This window comes from Apodemus sylvaticus, chromosome 9 (assembly GCF_947179515.1).
Source record: "Apodemus sylvaticus chromosome 9, mApoSyl1.1, whole genome shotgun sequence".
In the NCBI taxonomy this organism is placed as follows: Eukaryota; Metazoa; Chordata; class Mammalia; order Rodentia; family Muridae; genus Apodemus; species Apodemus sylvaticus.
Window position 1 is genome coordinate 28,300,775 of NC_067480.1, and position 12,445 is coordinate 28,313,219.

The 12,445-nt window shown below is 43.5% G+C and overlaps 1 protein-coding gene across 1 annotated transcript in view; it reads right to left on the bottom strand.

The window, feature by feature from the left end:
* LOC127693073 (nuclear body protein SP140-like protein) overlaps positions 1 to 12,445 on the bottom strand; it is a 38,584-nt gene that overhangs the window by 4,908 nt on the left and 21,231 nt on the right. The window contains exons 11-14 of the mRNA XM_052193792.1: positions 10,042 to 10,146; positions 8,005 to 8,147; positions 4,822 to 4,869; positions 2,558 to 2,599 (exon numbers count right to left, since the gene is read on the bottom strand). Coding sequence (XP_052049752.1) covers positions 2,558 to 2,599; positions 4,822 to 4,869; positions 8,005 to 8,147; positions 10,042 to 10,146 — 338 coding nt within the window. The remainder of the gene's footprint in view (positions 1 to 2,557; positions 2,600 to 4,821; positions 4,870 to 8,004; positions 8,148 to 10,041; positions 10,147 to 12,445) is intronic.

Genomic DNA, 12,445 nt, shown 5'->3' on the forward strand with positions numbered 1-12,445 from the left:
TCATTAACTTGTTACTCTCTGCTCTTGATGATGGTAATAATATGACCAGTTTTAGGTTCCTACCCCCTGAATTTCTCTGCATGGATGGATTGTAAAGTAGGATTGTGAGTCAGGCTTTCTCTTTCAAGGTACTTTTTCCAGGATATTACATCATAGCAACAGGACAGGACACTGAGACAGAGACCAAAGCACACCCTCATTCTCTGCAAGCATAAAAGAGAACTATGTTCTGTGAAAGGAAAAAATCCCCCCAGTCAACAGAGGTTGAACTTTTTGCCAAGACTAATACAGGCTGCCTGGAGTCAAAGTTAGTTTTCATCTAGAAAAGCTAAACTTTGACATTATTTGTTCTTTGTTACTATAGAATAAGATCTACTCATCAAAACCAATAGACTTTATAGAGGAATTATAAAGAGACTAATATACACATCCATTGTATGTCATACAAAGACATGTGTGTCCAAGGGGCAGAAGTGGACTATGGCTGAACAGAACCGCTGCTGTGTGTGGGAAGCCTGGTATAACACCAAAATTAAGGCTCAATGTTACATCCTGCCGAAATAACTAGAAAAGTCAGAAGGCCTAAATGGGATGGGTACATGGATTGAGGTACCCTACTGAGGAGATTAAGACAAGAGAATCATGAGTTTGAAGATACCTTGAAGCTTTGAAACAATAACAACAACAACACACACAACACAAACCATGAATAAATGAGAGGGCTTAGGATGGCTTATTAGTTCCACGGGAAGCCCCTAACTAATTATACCCATGGTCCTTGATTGGTGGATTTCTTTTCCCTGACATTCAGAAAGGTATTCAAATAAGCTCCTCACACCCTCCCTTGGTATGTTGCTGGGGTTTTCCTATGATCACTGTTAACACAGAAACCAGAAAGTATCAGAATGATATGTGTACAGGACACATGCATTCCTGGTCCCAAGTCCAATAATGGTGACTGTTTGAGAAATGAGAGGTAGTTCTTGGGAACATATAAAATTCCAATTCAGGTATGGTGGCACATACTATGAATCTCAGCACTGGAAAGTCAAGACAGGAGGATCAGGGGTTCAAGTCCATCCTTGGCTACATAGTGAATTTTGAGGTCATTTTGGCCTACATAAGACACCATCTCAAAAATTTCAAGGAAGGGAGAAAAGAGGAAAAAGAAGAAATGGTGTAGGGGAAGCCCTCTTATGTAGCCCATGGGCTGGTGGAAATTTTTCTACCTTCTTGTGATTGTCTGAGGGACAAACATGAGTGTGGCTGGAGGACTGGGGACTAAGGGTGAGTGGGAGGGAGAAGAGAGGTGGCCAAGGTGAGAGGGTCAGCCATTCTGTGCCCGGGGCCATCTCTGCCTTCAGGAGAAGCCTGTCCTTCTGCATCATTCTTGCTGGTTTTCTCTAGCACCTAACTGCTGGACCACTTTCCTTCCCAGGTCCTTCTCCTCCTCCAGATGCAAAGGATGGAATTCCTCAGGTCTCCATCCTTAGCTACAGTCTGTGCAGATGATCAGAGTCACACACCCCCCCCAGCTGTAGTTTCCATCTGTGCCCTCAGCTTCATGGTGTCTCACATCTCCTCAGCTTCTCTAGTGTTCAGCCATGTCTTCTTTCCAGCTCCCTAGATGCAGCTCAATGCGTCCTTTGAAAGCCTAGGCAGGCATCCTCCTTCTGTACCCTGATCTTTTCTTTGTCTCTACCATTTTATATAACATGTTCCATATGTCACAAACCAACCTGCTTCTGTCCTCTCATTTCCCAAATGCACCCAAATATTTGACTTCTGAACTCCAATTTTTAAGTTTATTTAAGGTTTCTCGCCCGCGTATTCCTACGACTTCTCAGAGCCCCATGGACAATGACTAAGGAGACAAACCATGTGGGAAACAGAGAGAGAGAGAGCAGGGGGCGGATACAGGCGAGCAGAGAACAGACAGGCATTAGGTACTACGATGGTTTGCCTGTGCCCAAACACCAGCCAAGATGACACTGAGAAACAGTGATTTGCTCAGTGTGATGGTTTTGCTTCCTACCAGCTATGCCATGCCCCATCCCATGGCTCTCTTCAGACTGGCCCCAGGGTTTCTCTGAGAACCCACTCACTCTGTAGGCAACTTTCTGCAGGACAAGGAGAGGTTCAGACCTCTGAATTGTACATGGGATAGATGTTTTGATTCCATACACTGCCCTTTGCGAATGGTGTCTCCTGTATTTACTCTTCACCCTTCATCCAAAGCCAGCTAGGCCCACTGGCTTGCCAGGCTCTGTCCCAGGGACCCCAGTGATCTAGAATTGGGTCTCCCACCTTGAAAGCAAATGAGGATATGAGAACCCATGGTGACCCATGTAGGAGGATGTTTTTGACCCAAAAACCCAGAGTGGTTCCTCCTGCCTTGGTTGTGGGACAGGTTTTGGTATTAATGGCTCTTTACCCACAGCAGCATACCTAAACTGACAATTGAGTCCCTTTAAGGGAGAGGCAACCAGGTCACAGGCAAAGCACCAAGGAGGAGGCTGGGGCCTTTCAGGGATTGTAGCTAGGAGTCAGTACTTACACTAAGGTCAGCTGGGGAAGGAAACGAGTTCTGTGTTCTCTTCTGAAAGAGAAAATTTGAGACAGTATTAAGTATAAGATCTGATTATTTAATCAAGTAGTCAAATGACAGTTGCTTAATTTATTTTTATCATCACCAGCATTAATCTTACTTCTGACATATGTCTCACGTTAGCCCAGGCTGGCCTTGGACTTACTATATAGCCAAGGCTGAACTTGAACTCCTGACCTTCTGCTTTCACATTGCATGTGCTGGGATTCCAGCCATATACCATCTTTCCTATAACATTTGCTTAATTCGTTAGAGGCTCTCAGGTAGGGACAGCTCAAGTGTTGAGCTTGTTTAGTTCCCACCTAGACAAATTAGAGGAGAAAGGAAACAGTGGGACCAAAGGAGACACTGTAGTCATGTAAGGCCCCCCTAATCTCTCACGAAGGACCAGTCACACGTGTTTCTCAATCTTACTTTGACCTAAGCCTGTAGAAGTCATGGCCTCCTGCACCTGCAGGGGCTTCCCAGGAACTGTTGACAGAGTATATTCACTCTTGAATTCACTGATTAAAAATACTGGTTTAATTCATTCCACCTCAAGTCTTTCTCTTAAAATATCTACTCCCCAGGCCCACCACCATATCTATTTTTATGGACCTGTGCATCTAGTAGGAAAAAGGAGGATCATGGAACTATTATTTGGATTAAAGCAAGGTCCCCTTGCTGGCTCTAGTCCCCAAGGAGCCTTTGAGAAGTCATGTGAGGAGGTAGGGTCTGGTTTCTGAATGAATAATTCTACTTAGCTCGAACATTCAAGGCTCTAGGCCATTTTCTTTCAACTTGCCAACCCGGGATGTGTCAACCATGATCACCAGTACCTGGCTGCAGAGCAGCTGCCCTGAGAATGAGACTGAAGATGTACCAATCATATTTGAGAACCCATAAGGCGCAGAGTCCTAGAGTCCAAGTGACACCAGAGAGAAAAACCCATCACCTATGTGGCTCCCCCTGAAAATCAAATGAAACCAAGACTCCCAGGGCCTCAACTCTTCCCCTTGCTAGCCTCCCTCCTCTCTATTCAAAACTCAAAGGGATGCCACGCTGGCCGCAGTGTTAGGAGGCAACAGTAGAATTTACATTGCTTTGGCACATCTATGTTGTGACTTTTTATCCTTCCCTCTGTGATACAGGGAGTCACAGCTCTTAACTCCAGTCCTGGGCCGAGAGCCAGAGACAAATATGATCTAGGATATACTCACCTGAGAGGTGGTCCTGCCACTGCCCACTCTTCTAGAATCCCCCACTTCACCCTATTGGTTGTTGTGTAATGTAGACATCGACTTTGACAATACTTAGGATCAGTCAGGGCTCTTGTTATGATTTTCTCTTCTAGTCCTTGGGCATTCTGTGTATACTTTGTAATTAAGCATCACACAGACAAGTAAATAAGTCTTTGCTTGGGAGAAGAGACTCTGGGTATCCCAATGCAGATGTCATCATACAGAAATGATGCTTATGAAGGGAATACAAGACTTCCTGATACAAACCAGTCATCACCGGCAAGTTTAACCAGTCCTGTCATAAGTTGAGAAGCTGGCATGTGATGCTGACTGTGACATGGACATTTCCAGAGTCCGCGCCTCTGAGCAGATGAAGAGGCCCTGGAGACTTATAAAAATGGAAGTGGATCTTGGAGTCTGCTTCACTGGGAACTCTGTTCTTACAGAGACAAAAAATAAGAGGCAACTGTCCCTTATTGCTATGAAATACTGCACCCAGGAATTAAGGTTTCATGGGCTGGACATTTCTAGTTTGTTTGATCCAAACTGAGATGCTCTTAGCATATGGGGGAAGGTAGAGACACTGGCCTTTAGAGTAATTGTTGAACAGGTTATATCAGAACTTCCTTCTAGAAAACGGAGTGGATGAAACATCTTGGGGATTCAGACTTCAAAGAAGCTAGACAATGATGCCAATGACAAATTATATGCTAGCCTGGAGTTCAGATTCTCAGTGAGCTATGAAGCCAGAGTCCAGGGTTATGTGGCCTATTGAAGTCTTTGCTGATGTCACTCTAACATCTCCAACTTGAAGCAGTCAGCATTCAAGGAGGATGTAGCTCTACACAACAGGAGCATGGGGGAAGAAACAGGTTGAAAATCAGAAAAGAGAGCAGTAGAGGAGGAAATAAGAAGTGACTTTAAATATAACAGCCCAACTGAGGCACCATCTGTTAATGCTGTGTGTGTAAAAATCACATGGTGAGCACTCACCTTTTTTCTCTTGCCATATATCCGTGGAGGATTGGGTAGATAATTTCTCTGCAAGATAAAAGGACCTGAACATGTAGTATCTGTATTTCGGTGATAGGAGTCTTGCATTTTCCAACCTCCTTCCAAAAGCTCTACCTGGTTCAGACCCAAGTTGTCTGACTCCGTTTCTCTCTTGTTATCTACAGACTCTAGCCTGTGACAGCTAGAAAGACCCACGTTATATCAACCTTTCTCTGGTGCATCTTCCTTAAGTCCTAAGAATTTGCCCCCACAATCACTGATGCAACCTTTAAATCTACCTGACCCACTTCAACTTGACTGTTCACCAGGACTAGCAGTCAACACCCAGTCGTTGCTTGCATAAGGGTATGACAGAATCTGAGGAATTTGGGGCACTCAGAGACAGAAAACCTGGATTAGGAGGGGGTGAGGAAAAAGCTCATGGAAGAAAAAAAATCTTTCTCCTTTTTTTATTCTTCTCCTCCTTCCTCCTCCTACTTCTTCCTCCTCTTCTCCATCTCCTTCTTCTCCTTCTCCTCTTTCTCATTCTGCTCCCCTCCCTTCCTCCACCTTCTTCTTGAAACAGAGGTTCTCTGTGTCCTGGCCATCTTACTTGCCCTGTAGAGGCCTCAAACTCAGAGATTCACCTGCCTCTGTCTCAGGAGTATTTGGATTAAAGGCATGTGCTATGACTGCCAACACAGAGAACCAATCTCATAGTTTAAGGAGGCTCTCTGCAAGCGGAGGGACTAGAACAGTCAGGGCAGGGAGAGAAATTTGAGCTAAGAGTTCTAGGATAAATACACAGGCTTACTGGATAGCGAGATGATGAAATCATGTTTGAGACTAGCTCTTTCTAATAGAACTGTAGATGTGTCCTAGATAGTTTGGTTGTCAACTTGACATACATCAGTTAAAGAATTGTCGATCTCAGATAGACTATAGGCAACTCTGTGGGGGCATTTTTTTGATTATGGGTTCATATAGGAAGTCTAAGGCTACTGTGGGTGGTACCATCCCTAGAAATGGTATACTGAAGTTGAATAAGAAAGGCACAGTTGGACATGAGCCAAGGAGCAAGCCTTAAGCAGTGGTTTCTGCTTCAGTTCATGCCTCCATATTTCTGCCTTGAGTTTCTGCCCTTGGTTTCCCACATAATGGACTATACACAATAAACCAAATAATCCCTTTCCTTCAACAGGTCGATTTTGGTCATGGTGTTTATCACAGCAGCACAGGAAGCAAAGTAAAAAAGAAGGCTGGGCTTAGCTTAGAAGTCTTTAATTCACTTGAAGCCCTAGGTTCAATGCTGTACACCAAATAATGATGGTGACCATGATCATATATTTTAACTTCCATTTCTTTTTTTGTTTTTCTTTAAGATTTATCTATTATTATAGGCAAGTACACTGTAGCTGTCTTCAGACACACCAGAAGAGGAAGTCAGATCTCATTACAGATGGTTGTAAGGCACCATGTGGTTGCCGGGATTTGAACTCAGTACATTCGGAAGAGCAGTTCGGGAAGAGTCAGTGCTCTTAACCCCTGAGCCATCTCTCCAGCCCACATTTCTTTTTCTTTTTTCTTTTGAGACAGGATCTTACTGCATAGCCCTGGGTGTCTTAGAACTTGGTATTTAGACCAGGCTAGACTTGAAAACACAGAAATCTTCCTATCTTCTGACTCTCAAATGCTGAGATTAAAAGCTTGTGCCAAGATGTCTTATCTTCACCCGCCATCTCTAACTCAAGGACATCACTGATTTCCTGGTCTGATTTAACTTGTCTGAATTTTGGGGTAATTAGGGGGGCATTAAATCCCTGCACCAACAACCTCTGTTGTAGGATATTTGATGAACCCTGAGATTGTGTTATTTACTGAAAAAAATAACCTGTTTCTAGTTGTAGTATAGCTCAGCTCTTATAGGGAAATACTTTAATCCCTCAGGCTGGAATACAGACACACCCTTAGTACACACCTTTAATGACAAACAATGAAGGTCAAGTTAGTTTGTAGAAGGAAGTTCCAGTGTTTCAAAGTGTTGTCTAAGTGAGTGGCAGACAAAGTGACAAATCAGAGAAAGATTTGACAGAATAGAATACGCCCAACTCTCAGGAGAGGAGAGAAGAAGGGGAAGCCACTTAAGGGGCAGTGCAGGAAGGGGAAAGAGAGGAGAGAGAGAGAGAAAGAGAGAGAGAGAGAGAGAGAGAGAGAGAGAGAGAGAGAGAGAGAGAGAGAGAGGAGAGATAAAGAGAGAAGGAGAGAGAGGAGATAGAAAGAGAGAAGGAGAGAGAGAGAGAGAGAGAGAGAGGAGAGATAAAGAGAGAAGGAGAGAGAGGAGATAGAAAGAGAGAAGGAGAGAGAGAGAGAGAGAGAGAGAGAGAGAGAGAGAGAGAGAGAGAGAAGGAGGCAGTTTTGCCAGGAGAGTTTTACAGAGACAGACTGAAGAGAGAACAACCTAGACACCAGTGAAGACAGAATGAGCCAGAGAATGAGAGGAGACTGAAGATGATTGTTAGAGTTAGTATGAGGCCAAGCAGAGCAATTCAGGAGAAAGTGAGAGAAGCCAGATTGAATCAGTCAGTTTGAGAGGACTTTGAGCCTGAAGAGCTGAGGTGAACCAGCCAGCCAGAGTTCAGAGGGTGAGTTTATTGTGCAGTAAGTCTCAGAGGCTGAAAACATTCAAGGCCTAGTTAAGATTATACAGTGGCTACAAGTTTCTAGACCTAGGCTTAGGTTAGCATCAGAGGCAGTAAGCCTTGGAGACGACAATTACTTCAGGCGAATAAAAGCTACATTTATAAACCTCAAAGGACAAGTTATGCCAAACACACAGCACACCCCCTATATCCACACAGGGGCCCTCATTGGAACTCTGTTTGCATGCCCTTCTTGCTCTAGACTGTCTTCCACTTGTTTGACAGCCAACTCTTTCTTTGGCTTCAGGCAGAAATTTCTCTGCAAAAACCCCTGTTCAGAATGGCCATTCCCCCTCAGAGGTTCTGTCTCTTTCATTTGTCAATACCAACAAGGGTGTACCTTCCATGAGGCTGTGAATGAGGGGTGCCTCTCTCCTGAGTGACAGGAAAACCTAACTGGTATCAGGGCTTTCCCATAACTCAGTACCTATCTGATTTGTAAACGGTGCAATAAGAACTGACCTCCCTCCCTCAATTGCAATACCTGGATCAGGAATTTCAGGGGCCAATTATAGCAGCGCAGACTCAATTTCCAGTTCTTTGACGGTCCATGGCCTCCCATGATTTCAAATTCAGAGGGTGTGAACCAGTTCCCATCCTGACACTGTATGGACATCACAGATATTCCTGTAAGATGGCAGTAGGTTAGTTCTGAGCCTCTTTGTCCCTAGGGCTCAGATGCCACACTGGATGATCTAGAGCCACCAAATCTGTGCTGAAAGTCAATAGCCGAAGAGTCAGGCCTCCTGCCTGCCTTCAGGAGTCCCAGTTCATCCCTGGGGTTCCTGCAAGAGCTTCCATGAAACCTTGCATACTTCTTTCATTTTCATGCATGAAAAAAGATGATAATCATCACCTTTTTAAACTACTTTTGGGTCACCAAGAAACACACAAAGCAGTAACCAAATCCACAGTGTGACTGGGGTCCAACCGGATGCTGAGCTCACAGGCTGGAGAACAACCAGTCTCAGGTGCCCCAGGCAAGGTGGAGGCAGAGTCCTCAGCTACCACTAAGACTGCCACTAGTTTCTACAATTCAGGATTAGGTGACATCATTTTCTATCTGATTTAAAGGGAATATTGAACGGAAGTTTATCCATCCCTGCAGTCATAGGTAGACACCATCAAACATAAATCTTATCCCATGGAAATAGAGATTATGATTTTTAAAAAGCTAAGAACATGTTTTTTAAAAAGCTAAGAATATTATGAAATAACAAAGAAAATCCCTACCACATCATTTCACACCTACCAAGATAACCATAAAAGAAAACAAAAAGAAACAGCAGATTTTGACTTAGGGAAGTTGGAGGCTCCCTGCATTGCTGGTGGGAATACAGAACAGCGTAGCCACCACCAAGAACATTCTGGTGATTCCTTCCTGAGTTCACCATATAATCACCATGTGACCCAGCAATTCCGCTTCAGTGTGACTCAAACTGAGTATGCATATTCCTATACACACTGCCCTTGACGTCTCAAAACATTATTCATTACATCCCAAAGAACAAATAGTTCAAACGGATGAATGAATGATGAAAATGTAATATGCACACACAATGGACTATCACATTATTTGGCAATTTATTAAAACGATATCTTGCATGAACTGCACAGGTGTGGTTTGAGATCGTCATGGTAAGTGATAGCAGGCAGTCACAAGTGGCCTGTATTACAGGGTGTTGCTTGTATGAAATGTGTACAGTGGGCAGTTTGTAGAACAGAAATTAGGTTGGTGAGTGATTACTAGTGTGACAAAGGGAGGCAAATATATTCTCATGGTAATTGTTTCAGATGAACCAAAAAAGAAAATCCCATTTATCTGTAGACTCTACATGCTGAATTATATAGTATATGAATTATAACTCACTAAAACCAATAAAAATAGAGACAATGTAATCCTGTTAACTGTCCCCCACAGCCTCCTATTGAGAGGGCTCTGAGAAAACATAATACTGAGGCTTTATTTCTTGCACACCTTTATGGCATATTATTGAAGAATATGCTATACCAAGGATAGATATTAATCCTCATGGGTCAGGCTTTAAATTATTGTCCTCTATTTCAAAATGGGAAATTTCAGGCTCAAAAAGTCCCCCTCCCTCTATAAAATGGGAAAACCTCATCTGGCAAATCTGAGGCTGGAACTTGGGTTCTCTGATCCTCAGTCTTGTAATGGTCTCTTCATGACAAGTGTCATGCCCCAGTGTTAATGACCCAGGAATGTGAAGACAGAGGCTCATAGCCTCTTCCCATTTGTGTCTGATTAGAATGAAACTACACAATAGTTTCCTTCTACAGATGGAAGTTCATGCGCTTCTGTCTGGTTCTCTTGGCATCTTGTGGCTATATCCACGATGCTGTGAGCATCTATTGTGTAAGATTTCTTCAAGTGTGTAAGTAACATGTCAGGATCCCTTCCTGACGTCAAGCCATGCTTACTTCACAGTCCCTTAAGTAATTGCATTACTGCATGTGCTTTTAAATTTAGCAGTTGTAAATTAAAAACCATGAAACCCACCTTGTTTGAATTTATCCTTGTGTAAAACTCCCTTCAAGTCACCACACGTCACGGGAAGCAACTCAGCATTAAAATTGGCATTTTCCTTTCTGCGCCTTCTTGGACCTGAAAAGAGGATTTCTTCCTGTGTCTTACTTTGCAGTTACTCAATTCCCCCCTTCTCCCTCTTGGGGTCATTCCTTTAACACTTGGGACATTTCAATTCTCATGTCTCTAGCTTCTAAATCTTTCTTGCAAGTGGCATATTGGATACATTTCACTCCTAATTTATAAAAAACAGAAGGCTTTAGCAGAGAAATATGAATTCAGTAAAACTGCCCTGACTCCCACTCTGCTCAGCCCCACTAATTGCTACATGAAACACACAGCTGTTTTCCAGTTATGGCAGGAGCTGTCCAGATGTGCTATTTACTAAAGATGGTAGTCAGAGATGATCCTCTTATCTCCCCACTTTGACACTGACTTGGGGAGCAGGGAGGGGAGATGATGGGTCTAGCAGAGCTGGGTTGAACCACCTCAAATTCATTTGCACATCTGTTCTGCTTCAGTTCTCCTCCACTACACTGTTTTGTGTCTTTAGCCGATAGAGAAACCAAGAGAGAACTCTATAACAATCTGAAAACAATACAGGAGGTGGAGAGATGCAACACCACAGAAGTAGAGATGAAAATTTCTCAAGGAAGAAAAGATAAGTTCACTCTCCCTGTCACCAGTGCAGAGTCTTGATGGAGTGGGAAGCCCCCCCATGCAGTGGACTTTCCATTGTATTGAGACTAAGGTTGTGGTCTAGACTGCAGTGGACTGGAAGGGTTGACATAGACACCCCTCTTACACTAGAAATGAAGACTCTGAGGTGAGAAACAAAGGACTGGTCAAAGTCCATTTCCGTCAAAAGAAGAAAAAACTTGGACCCAAGACTTTGCCCAACACTCTAGGCCACCTTCATGCAGAATCACTGCTGGGTGACACCCTGTGTGTGGCAGAGATTGTATCCACTCTTGAGAGTCTTCAGGTCAAGGCAGGCAGCCCTGTAGGGGCCCAGGGCTGTGGACCTTGTTTCAGGTGCATCATCAAAATTCTTGTTACTATCACAGACACAGTGAGTCTCTGTGGAAGTGTCTCTGAGGTTAATTCAGCTACATAAACTGTTATAGAAACTAATACTCTTGCTTCCTCTCTGTGGATGGTGGGACCACCAGGCAACATAAGGTCTTCCACTCAAAGTGGCTTTCACAGGAACTGTCCTCCTTCTGGTTCAAGATGCCACTGAGACTCTAGAAAGCTAAGTCATGCTTGGGACTAGCCCATTCCTCCTCCTTTCATAGCGCACTGGGAAGATTTCCACCTGATTCATCCCAGCAGCTAGCCCTCCTCTTTTCCAGCCTGACCTGGTGCCAAAGCTTTGGCAACAGGACCAGCCAGCACAGCAAATTCAGATATCTTTTCTCCCTAATGCTGTGTGGTGTTTTTCATTGTGAACTATAAGGTCTGCTGGATTGCCTTATATTGAACATGTTTAAGGCTTTGTATTTTGAAGAAATAAAGGAAACAGCGATGTCATTTTAGCCAACAGAGAAGAAATTGGTACAGGGAGATTTGAATTTAGATCTAGATACATGTTATATCTATGACATTTTATTTACAAGCAGGATAACTGAGCAAGGCAAGACTGAGTTCTTGTTCCTTCCAGAGGCATTTTGTCCATGTAATAAATTGAAATCCATCACTAACCCCATAAATACAATTGTGGTCAGAACATGGATTAAAGTTATTTAAAAATAGCTGTTATGGTATGTCTTAAACTTTAGAATTTATTTACCAATTCTCTGCTGTTTATTCAAAGGTTTTATAGAAGGCTCAATAGTTGGGATCAATTTAGAAAATGGCAAATAAAGTGACCTGTTAGTCTGCTCATGTCACTAATGGCATAGGAGTTTCTGTGAGGAGAAAAAATAGAAAGTCATTTTTTTCCAGTTGAGCTGGTTGAGGTGGTCCCCTGGAGTCCTGAACATCCTAAGGCAAAATGCCAAACTACAATGTGACCACAGAACACATCAGTGGAATTGGAATACGCCAGCAGGACCCCTTACACCAGACCCCCCAAAGGAAAGCTAAATTTCATTTAATGAGGTGAACCTGGGGCTGGAGAGATGGCTTAGCAGTTAAGAGCACTGACTGCTCTACCCCAGAAGTCCTGAGTTCAATTCCTAGCAACCACATGGTAGCTCACAACCAACTATAATGGGAGCGGATGCCCTCTTCTGGTATGTCTGAAGACAGCTACAGTGTACTCACATATAGAAAATAAATTAATTTAAAGAAAAGGAGGAGGAGGAGGAAGTGAACCTGGTTCTGGCCCCTCATCTTTCCCTACTGTGGAAGTGAGGTAAGCATATCATGGGAG